The sequence below is a fragment of the Cucurbita pepo genome, chromosome 18, assembly GCF_057944985.1.
Source record: "Cucurbita pepo subsp. pepo isolate OVF chromosome 18, ASM5794498v1, whole genome shotgun sequence".
NCBI classification, from domain to species: domain Eukaryota; kingdom Viridiplantae; phylum Streptophyta; class Magnoliopsida; order Cucurbitales; family Cucurbitaceae; genus Cucurbita; species Cucurbita pepo.
In genome coordinates this window covers 10,683,971-10,709,138 of record NC_141815.1, presented here as the reverse complement: position 1 = coordinate 10,709,138, position 25,168 = coordinate 10,683,971, and the positions used below count along the sequence as shown (strand labels likewise).

The 25,168-nt window shown below is 36.7% G+C and overlaps 6 protein-coding genes across 9 annotated transcripts; 3 read left to right on the top strand and 3 right to left on the bottom strand.

Annotated features, from left to right (window-relative positions):
• Positions 1-299: 299 nt before the first annotated feature.
• LOC111779659 (pollen receptor-like kinase 1) lies at positions 300-3,170 on the bottom strand. Its single transcript, XM_023659761.2, has 3 exons — positions 2,358-3,170; positions 1,602-2,201; positions 300-1,217 (listed from the first exon to the last, which is right to left on the bottom strand). Exons 1-3 carry the CDS (start codon positions 3,031-3,033, stop codon positions 550-552), a joined length of 1,944 nt encoding a protein of 647 aa, XP_023515529.1. The 5' UTR covers positions 3,034-3,170; the 3' UTR covers positions 300-549.
• Positions 3,171-4,390: 1,220 nt separating this feature from the next.
• Positions 4,391-7,361, top strand: LOC111779661 (uncharacterized). The gene is made up of 4 exons (XM_023659766.2): positions 4,391-4,519; positions 4,633-4,710; positions 5,207-5,728; positions 6,146-7,361. The coding sequence occupies exons 1-4, from the start codon at positions 4,484-4,486 to the stop codon at positions 7,163-7,165; spliced, it is 1,656 nt and encodes a 551-aa protein (XP_023515534.1). The 5' UTR covers positions 4,391-4,483; the 3' UTR covers positions 7,166-7,361.
• A 2,776-nt stretch (positions 7,362-10,137) lies between these two features.
• Positions 10,138-14,392, top strand: LOC111779660 (uncharacterized). 2 transcript variants are annotated; one of them, XM_087119638.1, is made up of 5 exons: positions 10,138-10,267; positions 10,299-10,399; positions 10,508-10,585; positions 11,936-12,478; positions 12,930-14,392. In XM_087119638.1, exons 2-5 carry the CDS (start codon positions 10,361-10,363, stop codon positions 13,947-13,949), a joined length of 1,680 nt encoding a protein of 559 aa, XP_086975764.1. In that variant the 5' UTR covers positions 10,138-10,267; positions 10,299-10,360; the 3' UTR covers positions 13,950-14,392. The 2 variants fall into 2 exon arrangements, with proteins under 2 accessions (XP_086975764.1, XP_023515532.1); XM_023659764.2 differs by having other exon boundaries at positions 10,154-10,399; positions 10,511-10,585.
• Positions 14,393-16,189: 1,797 nt separating this feature from the next.
• On the bottom strand, positions 16,190-16,746 carry LOC111780309 (mitochondrial import receptor subunit TOM7-1). Its single transcript, XM_023660681.2, has one exon. The coding sequence runs from the start codon at positions 16,658-16,660 to the stop codon at positions 16,439-16,441; it is 222 nt and encodes a 73-aa protein (XP_023516449.1). The 5' UTR covers positions 16,661-16,746; the 3' UTR covers positions 16,190-16,438.
• A 1,037-nt stretch (positions 16,747-17,783) lies between these two features.
• Positions 17,784-19,336, bottom strand: LOC111780310 (uncharacterized). Its single transcript, XM_023660682.2, has 2 exons — positions 19,045-19,336; positions 17,784-18,046 (listed from the first exon to the last, which is right to left on the bottom strand). Exons 1-2 carry the CDS (start codon positions 19,210-19,212, stop codon positions 17,999-18,001), a joined length of 216 nt encoding a protein of 71 aa, XP_023516450.1. The 5' UTR covers positions 19,213-19,336; the 3' UTR covers positions 17,784-17,998.
• A 1,006-nt stretch (positions 19,337-20,342) lies between these two features.
• Positions 20,343-25,032, top strand: LOC111779939 (ethanolamine-phosphate cytidylyltransferase). 3 transcript variants are annotated; one of them, XM_023660144.2, is made up of 11 exons: positions 20,343-20,393; positions 20,557-20,694; positions 21,321-21,745; positions 21,851-22,086; positions 22,235-22,389; positions 22,716-22,787; positions 23,616-23,683; positions 23,847-23,967; positions 24,048-24,110; positions 24,192-24,314; positions 24,550-25,032. In XM_023660144.2, the coding sequence occupies exons 3-11, from the start codon at positions 21,384-21,386 to the stop codon at positions 24,619-24,621; spliced, it is 1,272 nt and encodes a 423-aa protein (XP_023515912.1). In that variant the 5' UTR covers positions 20,343-20,393; positions 20,557-20,694; positions 21,321-21,383; the 3' UTR covers positions 24,622-25,032. The 3 variants fall into 3 exon arrangements, with proteins under 3 accessions (XP_023515912.1, XP_023515911.1, XP_023515913.1); XM_023660143.2 differs by lacking the exon at positions 20,343-20,393 and having other exon boundaries at positions 20,451-20,694; XM_023660145.2 differs by lacking the exons at positions 20,343-20,393; positions 20,557-20,694 and adding an exon at positions 20,749-20,864.
• Positions 25,033-25,168: the final 136 nt, after the last annotated feature.

Genomic DNA, 25,168 nt, shown 5'->3' with positions numbered 1-25,168 from the left:
GATCAACTGTTTCAGAGGGATGGGCCAGAGATTCAAGCCTCTAGCGTTTCAGGGAAGTTACTCATACTTCATCCATTTGAGCTATATTCAAATCTTGTTTCCATCTATTTGATTGAGGAAGTAAACTATCTGACTAATTTACTTCATATCCAATTCCCAACTGGAGAGCACAAATGAATTGTTTAGCGAAGCTGTTTTAATGGTACAACTCTATGCCTTCACTGCTATAATCTATGCATGTGTGCTTACTTTACTGCTGTCTAGGATTATACTTTTCTTTTTGAAGTAGTACTCATGAGTTTAGAGATTTCCACCCAGGAGAGAATTACCATTCATGAATCGAACTTCCTAAGCATTGTTGAGCCAAAGGAAACACAATAATTTCCCATTCTACGTTCAAAACCTATTCTATTCATCGAAAAGCCCCAGCTCCACTGTATCTTCATCTTCAACCTCACATCCTTCTGCTAGAATTAGCAGGCGAGTTGTATCGTCTTCTCATGAGGTATCTGCTGTTGCTTTATAAGCCTTTTTAACTCAAGCTCCAACTCACATGGTAAAATTGAGTTCATCAGATAACCCTCTTGAAGATCTAACATCAGATTCACTGGCGTATGAAGAATAGAAATCTTCATCCCCATCTTTTTCTTTCAACTCCTCAATCTTCTCCACAACCTCTCTCAAATCCAGCCTCTTTTCAAAGTCGCTCTCGCAACATGCTAATGCAATCCTCAGAAGCTTCATCATTTCACCCTCGCTGCTCTTGGTTGGCCCCATGTTCTTATCAAATACTTGGCTATTCCATTCTGTCGCAGGAATGGATTTGACCCAACTTGCCAAATCTTCCTCGTCCCCACCCTTGCCCTGATGCAGAAAGTTGGCTACGAGTTTCCCTGTTAGAATCTCTAGGATCAACAGCCCAAAGCTCCACACATCTGTTTTCTTTGTGATGCGACCTTGTTGGTTGTACTCCGGGGATCTGTAGGCCACCATTAGATCTTGGGCGTGCTCTTGGTTGATAACTGGGATCAGGCCATAGTCCGAAAGAAGGGGCTCATAGTTGGCATTGAGAAGCACATTTGAGGACTTGAGATGGCCATGTGGGGTTATGAGACTTGGAAGCTCACTGTAGAGATAGCGAAGACCCTTTGCAATGCCCTTGATGATCTTCAACCTTGCAGACCAATCGAGGGCTGGTTGCCCCTCGGCTTTTTGCCCTAAAAGACACAGACAAGAGAATCCAATTGAGCCAAAATTTGAAGTATTTTCTGTTGACTACGAAACTCTTGAGTTAAACTAACAGGTTAAGGTATATTTAACGCTCCCCTCACTCGCGAACTTCATACAAGTTCAAACACTAAACCTTCTTCTACTCTAACATCATGTTAAGTTGATGATTTATGGTATTTCTAATCTTTTGTGCACATTCTTAACATGTTCCTTCACTTGTGTTCTATTGGAACTTAACTAGAAGACCTTTTGTTTTGATATTATGACAACGTACCAATAAACTCGAAAGTATAAGTTGATACATTTAATCTTTTTATAAATATTTTTAACCAATTTTAGTAAGGTATAAGAAGAAGAAAAGGGGAATGTACCATGAAGTTGAATAACCAAGCTACCCTTCTCAACAAAGTTTGTTATGAGAAGCTTTTCTTCCTTTTTGTAGAAGTAGGCTACGAGAGGAAGCAAGTTGGGGTGTTTCAATCTTCCAATTCTCTTCATATGTTCTTGGAATTCATCTTTATCCACATTGTTCATTTGCTTAAACCTCTTCACAACCACCACAGGTCCGCCGGTCATGGCTGCCTTGTAAGAAGAACCGAAGCACCCACTTCCTAGGATCTCTGCAGAGGCTTTAAGCAAGTCTGATAAATCAAACTTCTCCAAGTCCTCTCTTACAAATGATAACTTAGCACCCTCGGCCACCCGTCTACCCGATCCATGACTGGAGGCACGGTCCGGTGACTTTGCCCCGACCCCTGGATCTAACGCTCTAGCACCTGGAGATTTGCCGTTGGCTGGAACCTCTTCACAAGAAGATGATTGGTTCCGACGGCTAAGGATTACTATTCCTGCACCGATGGCAAGCAAAGCTTGTGTGAGAGCTATTGAAACCATGATGATGCTCGCGACTGATGGCATATTTGCGGTATTGCATGGTTTATTAAGTGGCGGTCCACATAAGCCTTCAATGCCTGCATATAGGAGAATTAGGTTCTTAGAAAAATAATACATTTAAGGAAACGGACAGATGTGTTCATATTGGAAAGTGCATGAAGTTGTTTGATTATATCTGCGATTTAGAAGTGGTGGTATAAATGATTTCTGAAAAGTGGAGAGATGATGAACACCTGAAAAGGAGGATGGATCCATGTGGGAGAGGGCATGTGGGATTGGGCCATGAAGTTGATCGTTATGGGAGATATTAAAGGACTTGAATGCCTTCTGCTGGAAATTAGGAATTCGGGCAGAAAACTTGTTTCCTTCCAGCCTCAACTCCAATAAGCGAGGCAACTCGACCAAGGACCAAGGAATCGGACCCTCAAACTGGTTGTGTGCCAAATGAACCTTCTTCAAAGACATCATGTTGGAAAACGAATCCCCAGGAATGCTGCCTGAGAATTGGTTTCCAGACAAAAACAGAGATTTCAATGCCCCAACTCTCTTGACATCCGGCAAAGAGCCCTCAAAATTATTGTTCTTAAGGCTAATAATCCTCAAAAAGGGGATCCCTTCGAGGGATTCCATGTCAATGCTGCCCTTCAGCCCCATGTTCTCGAGCTTCAATCCCCAAACATGGCCCTTGTGGCAAATAATACCCACCCAATTCGCCTTGTTGTTCTCGGAGCAAGGGGAGGACTCCGAGCCCCAATCAACCAACGCATCATTGCTTATTTCAAGAGAGCTTTTGAACTTGAGGAGCGCTTCTGCATCCGTGTGAGCGCCCCAACACACAATCAGCTCCAATGAGATCACAATGAGAATGACGGAGGTGATGGTGGCCGACGGCAGAGATGGGCAGGCCATAAGCCTATAATTTAATGGAAATGCACGCAGCGGTGGCAGCGTGCACGCCCTGGAATAAAAAACGGTGGTTTGGCAATTGTGGAGAAGGTTGTGTTGGTGGGGATGGGGTTGAAGAAAGAATGCAATTTTGATGGGGCATTGAAAGAAAAGAGGGTAACAAAAGGGTTGGAGAAGGACGCAGGGAGGGAGGAAGAAGAGGGCTAAGAATAGAATATAATTCTATTAAGGCTACGAGAATATTGTGAATACAAAAAAACAAAATGCTTATGGCTGGCTTCTAACTTGACCGAGTCTTTCATTTGCTCCTTTTCTTCTAATACCTCTGTATCAACTTTAAAATTATTTAATGGGTGTTGGAACTTTAAATTAATTTTGTGTTTGATATGTCTTTTAAATTTTAAGATTGTCAAATAAGTCTTTAATGTTTCAATTGTATGTCATAGGACAATTGCATTTTCATCATTTTTTTTTTAAATTATGAATTTATTATAAATACAATTAAATTTTATACAAATATGAACTAAAAATTGGAACTTCAATAATTTAATATAATATAAAATTAAAAGTTCCACTAATTATATATTTTTGTTAAGTTCAATGATGTGTATGACACAAACCTTAAAATTTCAGAATTAAACTTGTACTCCAAAATTTTTCGATTTCGATTTGAGTCTTTTGTTTCTTTCTCGCTTCATGTTAAATTATAGAGATTAATTTTCCTCTTTGCTACATTTTGTTTGTCCTATAATTGCAAAAAGTGGAAAATAAACCACGTATCTTTGAAATGTTAATTTGATCCACCGAGGTAAAAAGATGTTAACCTCACCCTTCTACCGTTGGAGCACAACCATAGAGAAGTGGATAAATTTTTTAAAAAAATTATGAATATTTTAAAGAAAATAAAGTGTGGTTCATAGGATATACCATTCCTGCTGATGACCTATGCCATTCTCTCTTGGAATTGTTTCGCCCCGAAGGGAGAAAAAGGATATGGGGATAGGGCCATTCATGTCATTTCACCAACAAAATGTGCAACGAATCTTTTCTACCTAAAAATACAATTATTGTCCTAAAATATTATTCCTTCTTTTGGTCCCTTCATATGGTTCATCTCAAATGAAGACCAAACTTATCATAAAGAAAAATTGTTAAAATAAGATTTGACTCTTATCATTTAAGTTTCGACTTTTAAATGTCCCATTTAAATTTGTATGGTTCATCTCAAGTAAATCTTTTCTAATTAATTTTAAAAATAGTCTATATTAATGTTCTCTTTATAAATTATGATTTTTTGTTTTTTTGATGAAACTATTTAACTAATTTTGACTAAAATTGAATACTTAAAAGCTAAACGGAAATGGAATCCAAGAAAAAAGCAAATAGTATTTTTAAGCTATAAAAATGGTGGAACTTTGATTGCTTCATACCAGTAGTAGATCGTAGTATAAACATGACCTCTGCAGCTCTGTCTTCCTCCATAAACCTTGTAAGTTCTTGCTTTCTCTCCATAGATGTTACAATTTGGATATGCTTTTGATTAGAATCTGTAACAAAGATCTGGAGTTGTTCTATTTATAAAACTTGCCATTTTGAGTGCAGCAGGCGAACCATTTTGGGTTTGGCAGCAACTGCAGCTTTAGGCCACAAAGAAGAAAATCATGTTTCAGTGTTCCTCAGGTCTATTCAATCTTTTTTGCTTTTGGTTTCCAAGAACCATTCAAGTATCTTTTTTTCTTTCTGATCCTTGTCGTATCAAAGTTCCTAATAAAACTTTGATGGATGCCACCTAACTTCAATCGCTAAATCTAGGAAAAGTTCCTAATAAAACAGACATTGTACTAATAGAAATCTACAAAGAGTAAGAACATATGCTTTGAATTGATTTTAGAATTGTAAAAATTAATTTGTCAGGTTCAAAATCACTCTTATTTGATCTCAAAATCAATTTTCATGGCATAAAAATCACTTTTAAAAGAGATATTCTCCTATTAAATTGATTTTGAATGATTAAAGACATGTGTAAGAGTGATTTTGAATGTGACATGACAGTATGTCTTTTCTATCTAAATGTAAAAGATCCATCTGATGAAAAAAGGGCGTTGTTCGTGAAATTATGCTTTTCAAGAGTGAAAGTGAAGGATGTGCTTATGTTGACTCTTCAATTTTATGGCAGGAAACAAGCATCGAACCAGAGAACAATCAAGACAAAACAAGCAAAAAACAAAGTACTAAGGCAACATTTGCAGATTCTCCAAGCTCCCCCCCACTAATCAATGCACTGAAAGCTTCAGCTGAGCGAAACGCAGCTCGTTTTCACTTCCCGGGGCATAACGGAGGGCGAGCGGCACCATCATCATTAACTCAGCTTATTGGTCTTAAACCATTTATGCATGATTTAACTCAAATTCCTGAGCTGGACAATTTTTTTCATCCAAAGGGCCCAGTTTTAGAAGCAATGCAGGAAGCGGCAAAGCTTTTTGGAGCATCAGAGACATGGTTCCTAGTTGGAGGAACCACATGTGGAATTCAAGCTGCAATTATGGCAACTTGTTCCCCAGGAGAACATATAATTCTTCCAAGAAGTTCCCATTCGTCAGTCGTATCTGCTTTAGTGTTTTCTGGTGCAATACCTAGATACATCATGCCGGAGTATGATTCCAATTGGGACATTGCTGGTGGAGTAACTCCATCACAGGTGAGTGAGGAACAATGGTTTTCAACTTACTAATACAAACATGTCATATAGCTTGTACTTTCTCAATGGAATAATGCTTAGTAGTATAGTACAATACCATTTCACGAATCTAAATTGTTCTACCCTAATATGTTTGGACTGAGTTTCTAAGTGTTTTGGAATGACTTTTTAAGACCTTAAAAACATATTTTTTGTACTTGAAAATGATTTCTTAAGCACTTAAAAGTCATTCCAAGTAGATCTAAATTTCCCTGGATTAGTGCAAAGAAAATCATAAATGAGCACAACATCCTAAGCTTTTAACAGTGTAATGTCCAATTCTTAGATCAACTGAGGAAGATTTTCCCACAAATTAAACCCTTATATCTTTTTAAGCTGATGAATATCCTGCTAATCTAAAACTTTCTCATTCCACAGATAGATAGGGCAATCAAGGAGTCAAAGACGGAGGGTCAAAAAGTATCTGCTGTCTTTGTTACTTCACCTACTTATCATGGCATCTGCAGTGACCTGAGTGAGATTTCTCAAATATGTCATTCTCATGGAATTCCTTTGATTGTGGATGAGGCTCATGGGGCACACTTTGGGTTTGAACCTCAACTACCTCATTCAGCACTCAAGCAAGGGGCTGATTTGGTTGCTCAATCCACCCACAAAGTTCTCTGCTCTCTTACTCAGTCATCCATGTTGCACATGTCAGGGAATATTGTAGACAGAGAAAGAGTTTGTAGATGTTTGGAAGCAGTTCAAAGCACTAGCCCCAGTTATCTACTTTTAGCATCATTAGATGCTGCCAGAGCTCAACTAAGTGATAATCGAAACAAAATTTTCACCAAAGCAATAGCTTTAGCCAATCAAGCAAAAGAATGTATAAAGAAAATTTCAGGTATATCTATCCTAGAATTTCCCATCGTCTCTAACTTCCCTGCAAGTGATCCATTGAGACTCACTGTTGGTTTCCAGCAACTTGGCCTGTCTGGCTATGAAGCAGACGAAATGCTATACAAGAATCATGACATCGTTTGTGAACTTTTTGGGACCCAATCTATTACTTACGCCATTAACCTTGGAACATGTGAAGGCGATATTCGAAGGCTTGTATCAGGCATTGAGGATGTAAGTTCTTTTGCATCCATTTTAGAAATTGAAGGAAGCAACAAACTTAGTGTTTCTACTCCCTTTCTGGATATCAAATTCAGCTTGAATCCTAGAGATGCATTTTTTGCCAAAAAAAGGAGGGTGAAGATTGAAGAGTGTGTGGGAAAGGTGTCTGGGGAGCTATTAAGTCCATACCCCCCAGCAATACCAGTAATATTCCCAGGTGAGGTTATATCTAAGGAAGCTTTGGAATATCTGATGCTTCTAAAAAGCAAAGGTGCCTCTATAAGTGGTGCATCTGATCCCCAACTAACATCACTACTTGTATGCAATGTGTAGGAGAAAGTGCAAAATGGCTTATGAAATCAATATTTCGTTTAACTCCTGATGGTTGGAGTAGTCTGTAGCAGGAATCATATAAATTTGCATCGTTTTTTAGTATTTGTATTGCAGGGAAGTATGGTATGAGGGTAACAGTTGTTGATCATTATCTGTAATGGACAATGCATTGGAGATCATTTAGGACATTTGGTCACATGACATAGCGTGTGGGCTTTCATCTTTTTCACCTTGAAGGTCAATCAGATTGCAAATCTATTGTTTATGTTATCATTGATAAAAATCATCCTATAATTTATGTTTTATCTTATCTACCATGATTTTTTGTCCTCAACCCTTGTTCCCCCTTTTGCTTTCACCTCACAAGTGACATGGACTTGTCTTGATTGCAAGATGAAAGCCAAGATCCTCAAGACCAAAAAAAACCTTCCATCTTACAACTGAGGCTTTAACCTCAGTTGAAGATGATGGAAACCTTTCATCGTGTAAGTTAATTGGTTTGTTTTGAAATAAAAATTACAATCCATGGGTAAGGAGGAGCAACTAATCTTGAATTTTAAAAATTGTATAAAAAGAAGTTAAGATCTTAAAATTTCCTCTTTAGCCCCCATAAATTTTCGAAATTGAAAAATAGTACACGCACAAAAGTTAAAAGGTAAAATTTTGCAAATTTCTTGTGAAAATTCTGGTTTCATCCTGTACCTTAAGAACTTACTACGCTGTCAAGTAATGGTTTAATGCCAAGGTTATAAACTCTGAATAGATATTATTTCTTTTTCAAATTTAAAGATTAAATATCAAAAGCTAAAGGATCCAATATTAATATTCTACATCATTCTTTTTAAATATTGGTAACATATTCAGAAATTGGATCTCAATTTAAGTTCAAAATGTGTTACATATAATACATTTATAAATCATAAAACCAGCCATATTTGCTCACTAAATACTAGGTTTTATATAAATTATTATTAATTAACTTATGAACATGTTTTATGTTAAAAGATTTGTATAATTATTATTTTACAATATCATATACTTTATAACATATTATATTATACATATTTTAGTTTAACAAAAATAAATTGAGTTTATAACATGAAAGATTATATTTATAAAAAAAAAGATTATATTTCTTAATATAAACCTTTATTTTAAAATTTCAAATTAAAAAAAAAAAAAAAAAAAAAAAAAAGCATGACAATGTTGTTTTCAAAGAAGTTTACACAATTTTGATCCCAAAATCCAAAAACTTGCGTCAAAAAACATATGGCACATGTCGTGAATCCAAAAACATAAATAAGAATCTGGAATGTCTAGCAAAATAGCCTACAATAGTCAAAAGTGTCTTTGCCACTAATACTACCCCCCACCCCACTGAAATATTCTCCTTTTCTGTGCTCTATCCTGCTCGATTACTACAAATAGAGATTGTATAAATATGGCTTCCCCAGCTCTATCTTAGCACCTAAACCTTGTAAGATCTTGCTCACTCTCCATGAAATGTGTTTATTGGATCTGTACACCTCTAGGGCCCATAAGTTAAATATGAGTTTCGGGTTCTGCAGAGCAGACAAACCATTTTGGATTCGCCCATAATCGGAGCTTGAGGCACAGAGAAGAAAACCATATTTCAAAGTAAATCAGGTTAATGCAGTCCTTTGTTTGGCTTCCCCAAGAAGGCTTCGGAATCAAGATATATATGGTTTTTTCTTTTTGTCCTTTTTCATTTCATTCTGTTTCATTCTTATTCAAAGTAGAAACAAAGCCGAGAGAAAAGCAATCACAAGAATTGAATCTCTTCTCATTGAAATATGATCAGTTTAATCAATTCGTAAACTACTCATGTTATAGAACTCTAAACATCTGAAATAAGATCAATAATCTGGCTCAAAAACTACCTAGGGCAGGGGAAGTGGAAAGGCAAAAGGTCGAAACAGGAAAAAGTCACTCCCAAATTAACAAATGAAGCTCTACTCTTCGATTAAGAGATCAAAATGAATTCTAAGATCTCTACTTACACTTCTTACTGGAAAGAAGTGTAGATCCATGAGCTAAGTCCAGTTTTTTTCTTTTCCTTTTCATTTCATTCTGTTTCATTCTTATTCAAAGTAGAAACAAAGCCGAGAGAAAAGCAATCACAAGAATTGAATCTCTTCTCATTGGAATGTGATCAATTTAATCAATTTGGAAACTACTCACGTTATAGAACTCTAAACATCTCAAACAAGATCAATAATCTGGCTCAAAAACTACCTAGGGCAGGGGAAGTGGAAAGGCAAAAGGTCGAAACAGGCAAAAGTCGCACCAAAATTAACAAATGCAGTTCTACTTTTCGATTAAGAGATCAAAATGAATTCTAAGATGTCTACTTACAGTTCTTACTGGAAAAAAGTGTAGATCCATAAGCTAGTCCAGTTTCTTTTTTCCTTTTCATTTCATTCTGTTTCATTCTTATTCAAAGTAGAAACAAAGCCGAGAGAAAAGCAATCACAAGAATTGAATCTCTTCTCATTGGAACGTGATCAGTTTAATCAATTTGTAAACTACTCATGTTATAGAACTCTAAACATCTCAAACAAGATCAATAATCTGGCTCAAAAACTACCTAGGGCAGGGGAAGTGAAAAGGCAAAAGGTCGAAACAGGCAAAAGTCGCACCAAAATTAACAAATGCAGCCCTACTCTTCGATTAAGAGATCAAAATGAATTCTAAGATTTCTACTTACAGTTCTTACTGGAAAGAAGCGCGGATCCATGAGCTAGTCCAGCCACGTTTGGAAGATAATCGACTCTCCAACTTTGTCGACGATTTGGGGAAGAAACTTTCGGAGAGAAACAGAAGAACATTATCGCAGTGAAGAGAACCCGCGGGAAATACCAAGCCAATCAAAACTGCGCCAATGAGAATAGGAAGTAATTTACTATTTTACCCCCAAACGAATGATCATCTCCAGGACAGAATTGGAATTCGATTAATTTAATTTAAAAATAATTTTTCCTTTTTCTTATCGCTTCCGCCGGAGATAACTTGCGAACTGAGGTCTTGCTTGAAAGTTCAAGCAGAATCGCCATAGCCATCTGAGCTTCAGAATGAAATCGCCATAGCCATCTGAGCTTCAGAATGAAATCGCGATTGATTCCTTAAGGAATCAATGGCGTTAGCGCTACGTGTTTCGTGGAGATAATTCTTACAATGATGACTTCCTCACCTCTATCTTCCTCCATAATCTCGGTAAGTTCTTGCTCTCTCTTCACTCCATGGATATTACATTTGCTCTGCATTTACCACGTATTTTCGAAACTCGAGGTCTGCTATTGAAACTTGGATTTGTTCGTTCAGCAGAATCATCATTTTCGGCTTGGCCACGATTGGAGTAGGAGGCCGAAGAGAAGAAAGTCCTGTTTTAGCATCCGTCAGGTCTGTGTCTTAGCATCTGAGTACTGTTTGGATTCTTTTTGTATTTTTCAGTTCAGTACAACAAATGAGGGGTAGAAATTTGGCGGGGATGTTGAATGTTCATGCTCGAAGGAGCAAAAAGGGACCTCCAATAACACATGTATGTAATAGAAAGGGTGAAAAGGGGAATTAAGGGAAGGTTAGTTTGAGGAAATGAGCTGCCTTTGTTATCGAATTGGCTGAGAGTGTATGGTGACATTGTCACTCTTTTCTGTACTGTTCTTCAAATAAACTTCCCTAGATACCTATCGGGATGGTATGCTTTGAGTCGAAAATTTATGTAAGTTCCTCTTTGATCACTAAGGTGCATGTTGCAATTGCACTCTTGTGGCAGCGAGACAGTGATTATGCCGCACTTGTTCTAACCAAGCGAACAAGTCGGCCGTGAAAAATTCATATTTTGCGGACAATATCAGCGTATGCTTGAGCCTTGAATCACGTTTGTGGGAAATGTTTTAGAAAACGTGAGCTAGGAAATACATTTGAAAACAATTTGAAATAATTGGAAAAAGCAACGTTATATGGCTATAAGCAAAAAAAAGAAACACCACGGTTTAAATAGCATACAACTCGGGTAGGGAGAAGTGAGAACTAGTCATATCTCCTATAGTATATTTTGGGGCATTTTAGCCCTAGCGGGTGTAGACATGATTTTGGTGAACGGTCATACACCTCCGTATTAACACAAGATATAATAGTAAAGGTCTATCTATGGTGAAAGCATGTAAAAGGGGTTTGGAACGGGCATGCGGCCATGAACAACACGTCTTGGACAAGCATGGCCGTGACATTGTGCTCACGTTGGTGTATTGTATTCTTTGAGTTTATGTAATCAGTTTTTCCCCTTCTATTTTTATTCTATTCTAATTGGAAATGATGGTGGGTGCTCGAGACTTAAACCATGGTCCGTCTAGAAGTTATTTGATTTCTCTGATCCATGAGCTATGTTTCCAGCTGACTTCATGCTCAAGAGAATGTCTATTTTCAGCTGAAGCACAATTTGATAGACCTATATTGTGATCTCCCACATTGGTTGGGGGAGAACAAACCACCATTTATAACGGTGTGGAAACCTTCCCCTAGCAGACGCGTTTTAAAGCCTTGAGGGGAAGCCCGAAAGGGAAAGCCCAAAAAGGACAATATCTGCTAGCGGTGGATCTGGGTTGTTACATATATCCCCTGGTAAAGTCAATTCATTGTTCTGAATGTGAAGGATCTATTTTAATCTGATAAGAAACAAGAACTGGATAAAGAAGATATGTGGCGTCTCTGCCTAGATGTCAAATATGTTAACTCTTTGATTTCTTGCAGGAAACAAGCATTGTTAAGCCAAAGAATAATCAGGACGGGTCAAGCAAAAAGCAAACCTCCACGAAAGCAATTGGAGAATCTCCAATATCCCAGGAAGGTAGCAGCACCCTTCCTCTGGTTAATGCATTGAAAGTTTCAGCTGAGAAAGATGCGGCTCGTTTTCACTTTCCTGGGCATAATGGAGGGAGAGCAGCGCCATCATCATTTACTCAGCTCATTGGTTTCAAACCATTTATGCATGATTTACCGGAGCTTCCAGAGTTGGACAACCTCTTTTGTCCAGAGGGTCCAATTTTAGAAGCACAGCAGCAAGCAGCTAAACTTTTTGGGGCATCAGAAACATGGTTCCTCGTTGGAGGAACCACATGTGGAATTCAGGCTGCAATTATGGCAACCTGTTCCCCAGGAGATCATATAATTCTTCCCAGGAATTCCCATATATCCGTCATATCAGCTTTGGTGATATCTGGTGCAATACCCAAATACATCATGCCCGAGTATGACTCCAATTGGGACATAGCTGGTGGGGTCACTCCGTCACAGGCAAGTTCATAACATTGGTTTTCAACTCATGGATACACTCATGTCATGTAGGGTATAAATTTTCTCAATAGACTATTGCTTACTACTAGTTATCTTAGGTTAGCAATACCACTCGCAATTTATAATCCTCATTACTGATATAGTATTTGTTAGGAATCACGACTCTCCACAATAGTATGATATTGTCCACTTTGAGCATAAGCTCTCATGGCTTTGCTTTTGAGCTTTGCCTCATACCAATGGAGATGTATTCCTTACTTATAAACCCATCGTTTCCAATATGGGACTCCCTCCCAACAATCCTCAACCGTATTAGATGTAGGTTTTATATTTTTGTAACCCAACATTAAGATTTACCAAGGAAAACCTTCCCTCAAATCTAAACCTTCAATCTTTATTAACTTGTTTAATGCATGTAATTCTAAAGAGGGAAATTTTTATTATTTCATAGGTGGATAGAGCAATCGAGGATTTGGAAATGGAAGGTCAAAAAGCATCTGCAGTTCTTGTTACTTCACCTACTTATCACGGCATCTGCAGTGACTTGAGGGAGATTTCCCAGATATGTCATGCTAAAGGAATTCCCCTCATTGTCGATGAGGCTCATGGGGCACACTTTGGGTTTCAACCTCAGCTGCCTCTTTCTGCACTCCAGCAAGGGGCTGATTTGGCTGTCCAATCCACCCACAAAGTTCTCTGCTCTCTTACTCAGTCATCAATGTTACACATGTCAGGTAATATTATAGACAGAGAAATGGTATGTAGATGTTTACAAACACTTCAAAGCACCAGCCCTAGTTATCTGCTTTTAGCATCATTGGATGCTGCCAGAGCTCAGCTAAGTGATAATCCAGACAAGATTTTCAATAGAGCAATAGATCTAGCATATCAAGCAAAAAGCAAGATCAATAAGATTTCAGGTATCTCGATCCTCGAATTTCCCATGTTCTCCAACTTCCCTGCTATTGATCCATTAAGACTCACTATTGGTTTCCAACAACTTGGTTTGTCTGGCTATGAAGCAGATGAAACAATATACAAGAATCATAACATCGTTTGTGAACTTGTTGGGAACCAATCCATTACATTTGTCATTAATCTAGGAACATGTGAAGATGATATTGAGAGACTAGTTTCAGGTATTGATGATGTGAGCTCTTTTGCATCGATTCTGAGAATTGAAGGAAGAAGCAAATTCAGTGTTTCTGCACCCTTTCCTGATGTCAAAACCAGCTTGAATCCTAGAGACGCCTTCTTTTCTAAAAAAAGAAGAGAGAACATTAAAGAATGTGTGGGGAAGGTGTGTGGAGAGCTAATATGCCCATACCCTCCAGGAATACCAGTAATGATACCAGGGGAGATTATATCTGAGGAAGTTCTAGATTATCTGTTACATTTAAAAAGCAAAGGTGCCTCTATAAGTGGTGCATCTGATCCCAAACTTTCTTCACTACTAGTATGCAATGTGTAGGAGGAAGTGCAAAATGGTTTATGAAGTCTCTGCTCGAACTGGTTCTCGATGAGTTCTCGATGGTTCGGGTAATTTGTAGCGGAGGATAAATTTGCAGTGTTTCTGGACGAATACTGCAAACTCTTATTGATGTTCTTATTGTGAGGACTGATGAAGGAAAATCTTCTGGGAATCAAGTCAGGCTCCTGCTGATATTTGTGGCTGTTCAAAGTATGATTGTTGCATGCAATGCCAATCGTTTCACCTGGGAGTAAGAGTAAAAAACTGCACACCTTACCTTTAGATGCTGTAAATTATTCAATTATTGTAAAGTTTGCCTTTCGTCCACCAAATTTTGGGCTTGAACTAGCTTGTCGAGAAAGAATGGTTTTACAGTTGCATATTCATTAACTATGAACCTTTTTTAGCAGTATTATTCAGCCGTTCTGTTTGGGGTTTGCACATTCATCTTGATGATATACATAGGCTAGTTCCTTAAGTTTCACTGTTGGCACTAAAAATGTTGAAGTAAAAACTTAAGACTTAGTTGAAAACCAGTTTTGTAACGTCTAAAAATTAAATTCCGTGTCCAAGTCAGATTTAGAAAACCAAAATAACTTGCAACAATAGCAAACAAATAGCTAAAACCAAAATAACTCGCAACAATAGCAAACAAATAGCTTAAAATTCGCCAACTAGTTAAGACATATATCATCCTTTCAATATGAACATAGACCAACTAGTTAAGACATATTCTATCGGGAGATTGAAAGTTTGAACCAAACAAAAGAAAAAAGCAAAAAAGCTCAACACGAACATAGGCCAACTGGTTAAGACATATATCATACTTTCAATATGAGCATAGACCAACTAGTTAAAGCATATACTACCAGTAAGATTGAAAGTTTGAATCAGACAAAAAAAAAAAAAAAAAAAAAAAGCTCAACACAAGCATAGACCAACTACTTAAGACATATGCTATCGGGAGATTGAAAGTTAGAAAAAAAAGAAAAAAAAAAAAAAGAAGCTCAACATGAGCATAGGCCAACTGTTCAAGACATATACCATCCTTTCAATACGAACATAGACCAACTAGTTAAGACATATACTAATTGGTTAAGACATATACCATATTTACAATACGAGCATAGACCAACTAGTTAAGACATACTATCGAAACAGACAAAAAAAATAATAATAAATAAACAACTGCGAAGCTTGAAGTAAGGAAATTCACGTATAAGCTCAGCCACAAGCCAAATGCACGAGGCTTTAAAGCCGTCTATATCAGGTATAAGTCCCAGAAATCTCAGGATACCATTTCTAAAGAACTGACTCAAACAGATGACAGAAGCCTACCATTAACCAAATTACACCATGAAAGCTTATACCAAATTTCTGGGAAAAGCATCAGGCATCAAATACTGGGTTGACTCAGGCTTAAAACAAACTACTAGCAAAATAAGATGACTGTTTCATTTGCTAGTGAAAATCAATGGCAACTCAAAGGAAAGCCAAAATAAACTCAAATAGCATTCCACTCAAATTAAGAACAGCCAATAAACCAACATTAGGAACACCCCAAGTCCAGAGGAAATGTAGTGTAGAAACGAAATTGTGTCTAGAATCACTAAAATTGTGCCCAATCTTTGAGGGAATGAAGAGAGCTGTACACGAGACAGATTTTGAGTACAATATGCAATATAGACCTACACAACTCAAGAGAACAAATGAGCCAGTAGAGGGCATTGATATGGGTTCATCACAACTCAGGAGATGACAGAGGATAATCCCAATGAACAAAGACTAAAATTCTGGGTTAGAGACAAACTAACCCTGTTAAGTATTATTATAGGAGGAACTACACATAGAACATTAATGGAAAATGAAAACAGAACATACTCATAGGCTAGATAACACATGATACTAAGAACATGAATGCCTATCAGGGTGACTTCAGACATTGCATTTCATTATCACAATTTAAAGTAAACATTTAAATATTGGAACATAATGAAAGATAATAGATTCAAGTCATGCAATGGTGAGTATAAATCCTTGACCAATTACTATAAACTTGCGAGAGAAGGAAAGAAAAACAGCCACAACAAAATGGGCTTTTCGATAATACAGCCCTATCACTCTTGTATGATTCATCCATGACAGTCTTGAAGGATCAGATAGCGCAAATAAACCTTAACACCATTCAATTATTTGAATAAACAGACAAAATTCGGAGAAGAGAAGTGCACCAAGATTCATACCGGTAAAGCGATAGCATAATCAGATATTTCAGAAGAAATTAAAATTTTTGCTCAAACTATTACATGTCTATTGTAGTTCAAGCATACCAAGCATAAGCAGCGAAGTATTATACCCAAACCTATCTAAACTTCAAGCGCTATCTAACCCCCAAAAAACATAAATCCAAGTCGTGAATCGACGAAAAGGCACCGATCCATCATAAAAAGATATAAATCCTGAAAACCAACGTATAGAGAGCAATCAGATCAGACGGGGCTGAGAAGCTGGGAAAGCTGAGGCTTTGGCTCGGAGTTCATGCCGATGATGATGACCAGAGGAATAAAGCCATAGTGAGTGATGACCTTGGCTTTCTTTACGGCCCAAGTAGTCCACTCCTTGAAGGCTTGGGTTGTGGATTTATCCTCAGATGACTTCGATGAGCCCTTGGAGCTCTTGCCCTTGCTTCTAAGAGAAACCTTCGACGCCATTGCTGCGAGAATTCGATCTCTGCACAGTACTGGTACCTTCTGGTTCTTCTGGTTCTTCTTATTTCGCGGGACCGTAGTCGTAGGTCCTTTAAACCCTAAATACACCACACACGTGGACCGGCTTGCTTGTGGGCTATGACCGGCTATAGCCAGTTCAATGTTGCGCAAGCCTTTGAAAATATTTGTCTTAAATTAGTCCTTTTAAATTAATTTTTAATTATTTCATGCCAAATACTATGCGAATATACAAAATTTATTGTAGATAATAATAGAAAAACTCATAAGTAATAAAAATTGAAATTTTTTAGCAATAAACTAGCAATAAGAATGAAGTTGAAAGTATTAGAATTAAAATTAACCGTCCCAAAATATATTCTTTTAAATTATAATCTTATAGTAAAAAAATTAAACAAGTCATAATATCATTTTTCGACTTAACTTTGACTTAACTTTGATGAGCGTTGTAAAAATAGTAAAAAAATACATAAACTTACATAATATTTATGTCATTCTAATCGAACATTATTAAATAAAAATTATCGAATTAAAATGATATCCTAAATTATACGTAATTTAAAACATGATAACCATACAAAAGTTGGGCATTCACTATCTTTGAATGGTAACATTTCCATAGTAAATGTGATAAGAATTTGCTATCAAATTTCCATGACGGCTCATCAATCAATACCTATGAGCAAACAATGTCTTCAATTTTCAATCTTGTTACTTGTGACAATCCAAACCCACTACTAGTAGATACTGTCTCAAGCAGACATGTTATGTATCACCGGAGACTTACAATTTTATAACGCATCTGTTAGATACCTACAGTCTTATCAGGCATGTTTCATTTCCCTCTCCAACTGAGGCGGAATCTCACGCTATTGGAAATCTACGGAACCATCCATCAATCTCTCTGGAATATCTACACACAACATGCTTTAACTTTGAAAACCTGTGTTCCTAGAATCAACAAGGAAAAGGCAACAATACCCAATTTTCTAAACAGGCTATAACTAACAATTTACCACCTATCATCTTGTAAACTATCACAATCCTGAGGAATTTTCACAGCTGCTGATAATCCGAGCACCCATGTTAAGAAAAAGAACAAAAAGAGTAAGAAAAATGGTCTATATATTCATGGTTAGATGAAAAATACTCAGCATTCACAAAATGTCATAAAATATAGTGTAAACTTGCATAGCATCACTTCTACAACTTAAAAGAAAGAAGCAATATTGTCCCAGAATCCAAATTGGCAGGGATTAGTGTTCACATAGATAAGAAGGGTTTTGTTACTGCAAGAAATTATTGGAGTGCCTGGTGCGGTGCTCAAAAGAACTTCCGGTAAGGTCTGCCTGCATCCTCATCTTGCATATGCTGTCATCATATTGTTATAAACCAAGTTATATTTTAGAAGAAAGCTTGATAAAGAGTGCACCACATCTCAACAGGCAATTGGCGACTCAATAATGAGAAGGAAAACTTACATAAATGGAGAAAAACAAACAAAAACTACGTGCAAATTTTAATGGAAAAGAAACAAACATGAGAAAAATCAAAGATGAACACAGCTACAAGATAGGAGTCAGACCACCCAATATCTCAGAAGCAAACACATGGGGATGGAGTCTGAGAATTGAACCTCTAACTTCGAAGATGAACACAGTTTTAAATCATTTCTACTTTTTCAAATCATTCATTTCTAATAATTTCTTGATTTCAAACTCTTGAGAAGAAATTTATTTCATCTCAACAAGTGGACGAACAACAGGGATCAGCCTTCCTGTCACCCTTTCTTTGCACATTCTCTTTTGGTGATGGAAGTCATTCTTATTAACATACAGATATTGAAGATTTAGAACAGCAAGTAGCAATGACGATCCAAAAGAACAAGTACCAAACAGTAAATTGAAAAGCAAACTAAATTCTATCCTTTCAGAAAGGAAAGGATTGCCGCGAGATGCTGGAAGTTAGTACCAATGCTCACACAAAAGGAAATTAAAAACTTGTATTCTCCAATCCGGTACTAAAATCATAACTAGCAATTAAAGAAAACATGTGAATTCCAGGTCCTATAAATAAACGAATCACGCCAAAATAAATTGGCCAATTGGAAGATCGACACGGCCAGTCCAGGAAAATAGGACCAAATTCTTCATCACTTCAAAACAATTTAGTAGAAAGGAAATCCAGAATCGAAAACAGGTAAAAAAAAAAAAAATGGAAACCCTAAAAAGAACAATTTCAACCCGGATTGAAACAAACGCCGTGGATGTGCGTCAACGGATCACGAAACGAAACGATCGAATATAAATCAAACCACATACTAATGCAAGAAAAAGATCGCAAAAGAGAAAAGAGAGAAATGATATTACAAATTCCCTGACGATGCCCTTGTAAACAAGGAGGGGAACGGCGATGCCGAAAAGACCGACAAGAGCAAAGTTCCGGCGAGTCCAGCGGAAGTTATGCTCAAGATTTTCTCTAGCAGAACTCCAGTCCTCGATAAATCTGTTCTTGTGAGCTTCCATTCCTCCGCCCATTGTCGCTCTCTCCAAATTTCTCCTCTTCTCTGCTTGCAAACTCCCTCGCTCTCTGCGCAGTTTTCCCTCGTCTGTTTCCTCCCTGTGGTTCGGCCGGTCGATAAATTTTCACCCTTTACAAATATTATTTTCAAAAAAAAAAATGTATTTTTTTCTTTTATAATGACTAAATTATTTTACTTTTATTTAATTTCATAATTATTTTTTATTATTTATTAACTAGATTATTTTTTATAATCTTAATCAAGCCTTAGAAAATAAATAATTAAATGTTTTACCGACTAATATTCTATTTTTATTAAAAACAAAAAAAAAAAAAAAAAAAACAATCTAAACCAACCAAAAAAAAATAAAAAATTATTATGTCCTCTAATCCTCTCCATGAGCTGACTATACCCCACACCAACACAGGTGAGCAAGTAGAGTATATTAGGATGCTTGACAGAAACAGGTTGAAGGAACTCAACAAAATAACTCCGACGCACCTCTTAAGCTAGACACTTTATAAACCTCTTCCGCCAAAAAAGCAAATCGATAGCAATTTAGAAGATCAATCGGGATCAAAAACCTCAATCAATTTTAAGTATACAGAACCAAGTTAGACAGAAACTCAAATAATTGGGTTATATAAGAATATATCCCGGTAGTAATAAAAATAAATAATTAATTTAGGATGATAATTAAATAAAATTTATGGAAATAATTTAAAAGTAATTAAATTCATAATTGTACCCTAGGAAATCCAAAATTGATTGAATCTATTATCTTTTATTTGCTAATGATTAAATTTATTTCACTAATAGTTCATAATAACATCACAAATTTAATTGACCATGCTAATTATTTTATTTAATTTGCTATTATTTTTAATTATTTTGGTTAAATAATAAGGAGCTTATCATATTGTTAAACAATTATTTTAAAAAGTGATTTAAAAGATCATATGGCTTAATCGTTAAGCAAAGTCGTGAAAAATATCAAATTTGCAAGATGCATCACGTAAATCCGTTGAATACGATGACGCCACGTGGACTGACTGGGACTTGTATAAAAAGCAAAATAAATAAAAAGATTATTAATTAATATAAATATAAATATAAATATAAATATTTGTTTTACACGACCGGAGAGAAGCCCCGACTCCAACCGCCTAAAGAAAACGCGGTGCTTGAAGGAATCACGTGAATGCTTGCTAAAAATTCATAAGATTAAAATATTATTTTAATTTTATTTTCAATATATATTAAATTTTAATAAACGCGAAATATTTCAGTATATATATATATATATATATTATATTTTTTATGGGAGCTGATCGTCAGATCTCATATCCCGTTCGGACAGGTGACAGCAGCGGAATATTTTTGGGCGTTGTCCATCTTGGGAATTGCGAGCGAGAAAGAACGAACGGAGAGCCCCTTTTGGTTCGTCTATTCTGAGCCGACAGCTCCACCCATCAACCAAGGGGAGACACAGAAGGAGGTAATCGATTAATTATATTTTCATCTTTAAATGCATTTCTCTTTTTCTGTTGATCCTCTTTTCTTCTTTTTCATTCTTCGTTTTTTTTTTTTTAATTTTTGATCCGCTTTTGAGCTGATTCTCTGACGCATCTGAAGCTATGAGCATCCATTTCTTTTCCTTCTTCATAGGTTTTGTTCTGTTTCTTCTCGCTGTGTTTTTCTTTTATGGATTCTTCTTTTTATGAGGTGCTGAATTGGTTTTCTTTTTCGTTTTGTGTTTAAATGTGTTAGATCCCAATGATTTCGATGATTTTTTGTCTTGTAACTCGTTTAGATTTGGAACTGAGTAATCTGGAAATTTTGTGATCTTTACTTCACAACTTGTTTTGGTTTTGATTTCTTCGTGCAATTTCTTTGTTTCCTGAGTTTACTTGGCTGATATCGCACGAATCTGTATCATCATATCGTCAGAATATTGCATCTGATTTCCGTATTCTCTACTATGTGGTTAAGAATTCGATTAAACATTGGCGACAATGTTTTGCTTCGATTGCTAATTTGGTTATTGCTGAAGAAAACAAATCTATATGAAATATTTCCTTTATGAGAATAAGTTGTTGATGAAGTTGATTTGCTTGTTGGCAGGTTGCCGGGTTTGTGTCTCCTCTTAGAAGAAAAAAGGGAAGAGGCTAGAGAATTTAGAGGCAAATGGGACCAATGGATTACGAAAGCAACAGTTGGATATGGGATGGTGTATGCTACTATCCACATTTGTTTGGTGGTTTAATGCTCACAGCGGCCTTGCTTGGATTTTCAACGAGTTATTTCAGTGGCATTGGTGCACCATCTTTGCCGTTTTTCTGGTCTGATTTTGGGATTTTTCAGAAAAGAAAGAGTGAAAAGAAGCGCATTCGGGTTTACATGGATGGCTGTTTTGATCTCATGCATTTTGGTCATGCCAATGCGTTGAGGCAAGCTAAGGCTTTGGGAGATGAGTTGGTAGTAGGTGTTGTCAGTGATGAAGAAATCATAGCCAATAAGGGTCCTCCAGTGTTACCAATGGAAGAAAGGTATCCGCTGAAATCTTACTGAATTTGTAGCAAAGCATGTAAAAGATTTTGCAGGTTTCCGCAATAATTTGCTCAGTTTTTCCTAACCAAGGGCTCCCCTTGTAGGCTGGCTCTTGTAAGTGGTTTGAAGTGGGTGGATGAAGTTATTGCCAACGCCCCATATGCAATTACAGAGCAATTCATGAACAGGCTCTTTAATGAGCACAAGATTGACTATATTATTCATGGAGATGATCCATGCCTACTTCCAGATGGGACTGATGCCTATGCCTTAGCTAAGAAAGCTGGTCGGTACAAGCAGATCAAACGTACTGAAGGAGTGTCCAGCACTGATATCGTAGGTACTGTGTTTCTCAATCTTCAGTAAGCAGTTTGTCACAAGAAGCATATTCTAAACTTGCTTGCTTATTGAGCTCTTGAATGTTACTTGGTTTTGCATTTTCTTGTTTCAAAATTTTAACCCATAATCCATGAATTTCTTGAATGTAGGAAGGATACTCTCTTCCATGAATGATGCTACGGATTCTAAAAATCATAATGAAACATCCCCGAATGGAGATTCTAACAAGGAAAGTTCATCCCATGGTGCCCTTTCTCATTTTCTACCAACATCACACCGTATTGTACAGTTTTCAAATGGAAGGGTATGGTTCTCTGGTGACCTAAATGTTCTTGAATCCTTATGCGGGAGAATTTCTCCTTTCTGGTCCCTTAGGTGTTTGTTGTGACAAAAAATGGAATAACATAATCAGTTTAGGTTGTGGGAATCAAGAATTCTTTTGTGAAGGGAGAACTTGTGCTTTTGCTTAGTTTGTGGCGGTCTGGTTGTTAGGGGGAGATAGAAAACTCTTTAAATCTAGAAAATTCTATCGTTCAGTTTGCATGATGTGGATCTAACTTTTTTTATACATTGATGGGGCTTTTGATCTTTTTCATGATAATGCTAACATATTATCATATCCAATGGTAGGGGCCTGGACCAAATGCTCGTATTGTTTACATTGATGGGGCTTTTGATCTTTTTCATGCAGGACATATTGAGGTATTACAGAATTTACAATCTTTTCTCTATTTCATGCTTGTGTATAACAATTCTTTGCTTTAAATGTTCAGTTGCAAAATGATTTGTGTTATGGAGACGAACCATATTGAGTCTGTATTTATGTGTTCATTAAGCAGCACATGCCTTGTAAGCAACTTAAGACTATAGGATTTAGCTGGGAAAGATTATGTCACTAGGATGCTGCTGTCAGAATTGTGCATAAGCTTTATAAGTTTGGCTAGGACCGTAAAGGATTTATGACTCAAAGGGGTCAATTTTTTTGTTTTGAAAAAGAAAGTCTGTAACAACTCAAGCCCACCACTAACAGATATTATTCTCTTTGGGTTTTTTCTTTCGGGCTTTCCCTCAAGGTTTTTAAAATGTGTCTGCTAGAAGAGGTTTCCACACTCTTATAAGGAATGCTTCATTCTCCTCTCCAACTGATGTGGGATCTCACAGAAACATTGTTGGGGATAGTAGATATGTTACACGTGGTGTGTGTCTGACAATGTTTAAAAGACAGCAGGAATATATCTTCAAAATGATGGTCTTAGTTACATTTATGAAGGTGGGATTAGTTAGAGATCCAACAGGCTTAGTGTGCTTTATTTGAGAGCTACGATGGAATGTTAATGCCATGCTTATACATTTGCAACATTTTCCTTCTTTTAATGTGCACAGTGGCAATCGAATCTACTCTACATTCTTTTCCCCTATCTCAATTCAATTATGTATGAGTTTCATCTGCGCTTCTCTGGCTAATTAGTAGTAACATAATAGTTTCTCGGTCATACTATCGTGTCATCATATCATCTTTTATCTTTTCAGATTCTCAAGAGTGCTAGGCAGCTAGGAGACTTTTTACTAGTTGGCATACATAATGATCAGACTGTGAGGTACCTATTTTCATTCATAAGATTTTACCTATTTGTACATTTCTACTATCTGGTTTTTCTCTCTTCCAGATGTTTTGAATACTTTCCTGAGATTATGGATATGTACTTATACCTTGGATGTTAACGAGTGGAAAAGTAGAAAATAACTCATTGTCACCTGCAGTAAACTCAGAGGGAAGCAATTTCCAATTATGCATTTACATGAACGTAGTCTCGGTGTGCTGGGTTGCCAGTACGTCGATGAGGTGATCATCGGTGCACCTTGGGAAATTACAAGAGACATGGTAAGTTGTTATGACTGAAGAAGCATTCTTTTGCTTGTGACCGTGAAGTTCTTATGACTGAAGCATTCTTTTGCTGGCAGATAACTACTTTCAATATATCTTTGGTTGTGCATGGGACTGTTGCTGAAAACAACCCTTTTGCCGTAAGTAGAGCTATTCCTACTGCTGTTTTTCTTCAAGTTCATATTTACAAAACCTTAACAAGGTGAGCTCATCTGTTTCAGAGCGACAGTGATCCATATGCCGTTCCAAAGAGTATGGGAATTTTCAAGTTGCTTGAAAGTCCTAAAAACATTACCACTACTTCAATAGCCAAAAGGATAGTGGCCAATCACGATGCTTTTAAGGTACTCGCTCTATACTTCTCTTATTTCCGGAGCCTAAACTTCAAAAAGTAATCTCTGTAGTTTCATAGAAAAAATTTGAACATGCTATCTGCTGTCAGTAAAGAATACCTTTAGAAGTCAACTGGATTACGCCCTTAATATTAATCAGACCCTTTGTTGGCGTTTTGATCTATAACCCAGTGCTTAATCTGATGCATCTGTTGGACTTTTGCTGTCTGGTTTATTTACAATGCAGAAACGCAATGCCAAAAAAGTTGAAAGCGAGAAGAAATATTATGCAGAGAAGAAATACATATGTGGCGACTGAATGGTTTTTGCTTTACAATTTTTACTTACTATTCGGCGTTAGGAATGTGGTTGTTGGTAACTCTTGTTTCTGAAGATCTTCAGTACAAATTTTCCCCATGAAGATAGGCTTAGAATATGGAAGGAATTACATCCTTTTGGAAGAATGCTTCAGCAGAATTTGACATGGCAGTTAACTTTGTAATTTCATTGTAGGCTATAACCTGCAGCTAGAATAGATAAGTTGGATACTCAAAACTGTGAGCAACACAACGATTTGATATAATGCATGTAAACATCCATATCGTATAGGTATCACCTTGTGCCTTTATTGGCAATGAGTTTTTGTTTTTTAAATTTTACTTTTCCTACTTTTTCCAGGTAATGTAGGTGTTGTTGTATTGTTTGAAAGCAGTAAAAGTTATATTTGTTATTCGATTGTTATAGAACTAACCTTCCTTTCGTACCATTCTTAAATCTTTATCTTCGTGTCTATTTAGAATTTTGTGTCAAATAGATTCTTAAAAGTATATCAACGATGATCTAACTTTACTATCTCTACTGCCACA

Excerpts from the sequence above, each read along its gene's own strand:
- LOC111780309 (XM_023660681.2), bottom strand. The coding sequence starts at position 16,660 with ATGGCGTCGAAGGTTTCTCTTAGAAGCAAGGGCAAGAGCTCCAAGGGC.
- LOC111779939 (XM_023660144.2), top strand. The coding sequence starts at position 21,384 with ATGGGACCAATGGATTACGAAAGCAACAGTTGGATATGGGATGGTGTA. Across the intron at positions 21,746-21,850 it reads GTGTTACCAATGGAAGAAAG|GCTGGCTCTTGTAAGTGGTT; the intron begins GTATCCGCTGAA and ends CTCCCCTTGTAG. Across the intron at positions 22,087-22,234 it reads GTCCAGCACTGATATCGTAG|GAAGGATACTCTCTTCCATG; the intron begins GTACTGTGTTTC and ends TCTTGAATGTAG.
- LOC111779659 (XM_023659761.2), bottom strand. The coding sequence starts at position 3,033 with ATGGCCTGCCCATCTCTGCCGTCGGCCACCATCACCTCCGTCATTCTC. Across the intron at positions 2,202-2,357 it reads GGATCCATCCTCCTTTTCAG|GCATTGAAGGCTTATGTGGA; the intron begins GTGTTCATCATC and ends TCCTATATGCAG. Across the intron at positions 1,218-1,601 it reads CTTGGTTATTCAACTTCATG|GGCAAAAAGCCGAGGGGCAA; the intron begins GTACATTCCCCT and ends TGTGTCTTTTAG.
- LOC111779660 (XM_087119638.1), top strand. The coding sequence starts at position 10,361 with ATGATGACTTCCTCACCTCTATCTTCCTCCATAATCTCG. Across the intron at positions 10,400-10,507 it reads TATCTTCCTCCATAATCTCG|CAGAATCATCATTTTCGGCT; the intron begins GTAAGTTCTTGC and ends TTGTTCGTTCAG. Across the intron at positions 10,586-11,935 it reads CCTGTTTTAGCATCCGTCAG|GAAACAAGCATTGTTAAGCC; the intron begins GTCTGTGTCTTA and ends GATTTCTTGCAG.
- LOC111780310 (XM_023660682.2), bottom strand. The coding sequence starts at position 19,212 with ATGGGCGGAGGAATGGAAGCTCACAAGAACAGATTTATCGAGGACTGG. Across the intron at positions 18,047-19,044 it reads AGGGCATCGTCAGGGAATTT|CATATGCAAGATGAGGATGC; the intron begins GTAATATCATTT and ends ATATGATGACAG.
- LOC111779661 (XM_023659766.2), top strand. The coding sequence starts at position 4,484 with ATGACCTCTGCAGCTCTGTCTTCCTCCATAAACCTT. Across the intron at positions 4,520-4,632 it reads TGTCTTCCTCCATAAACCTT|CAGGCGAACCATTTTGGGTT; the intron begins GTAAGTTCTTGC and ends TTTTGAGTGCAG. Across the intron at positions 5,729-6,145 it reads GTGGAGTAACTCCATCACAG|ATAGATAGGGCAATCAAGGA; the intron begins GTGAGTGAGGAA and ends CTCATTCCACAG.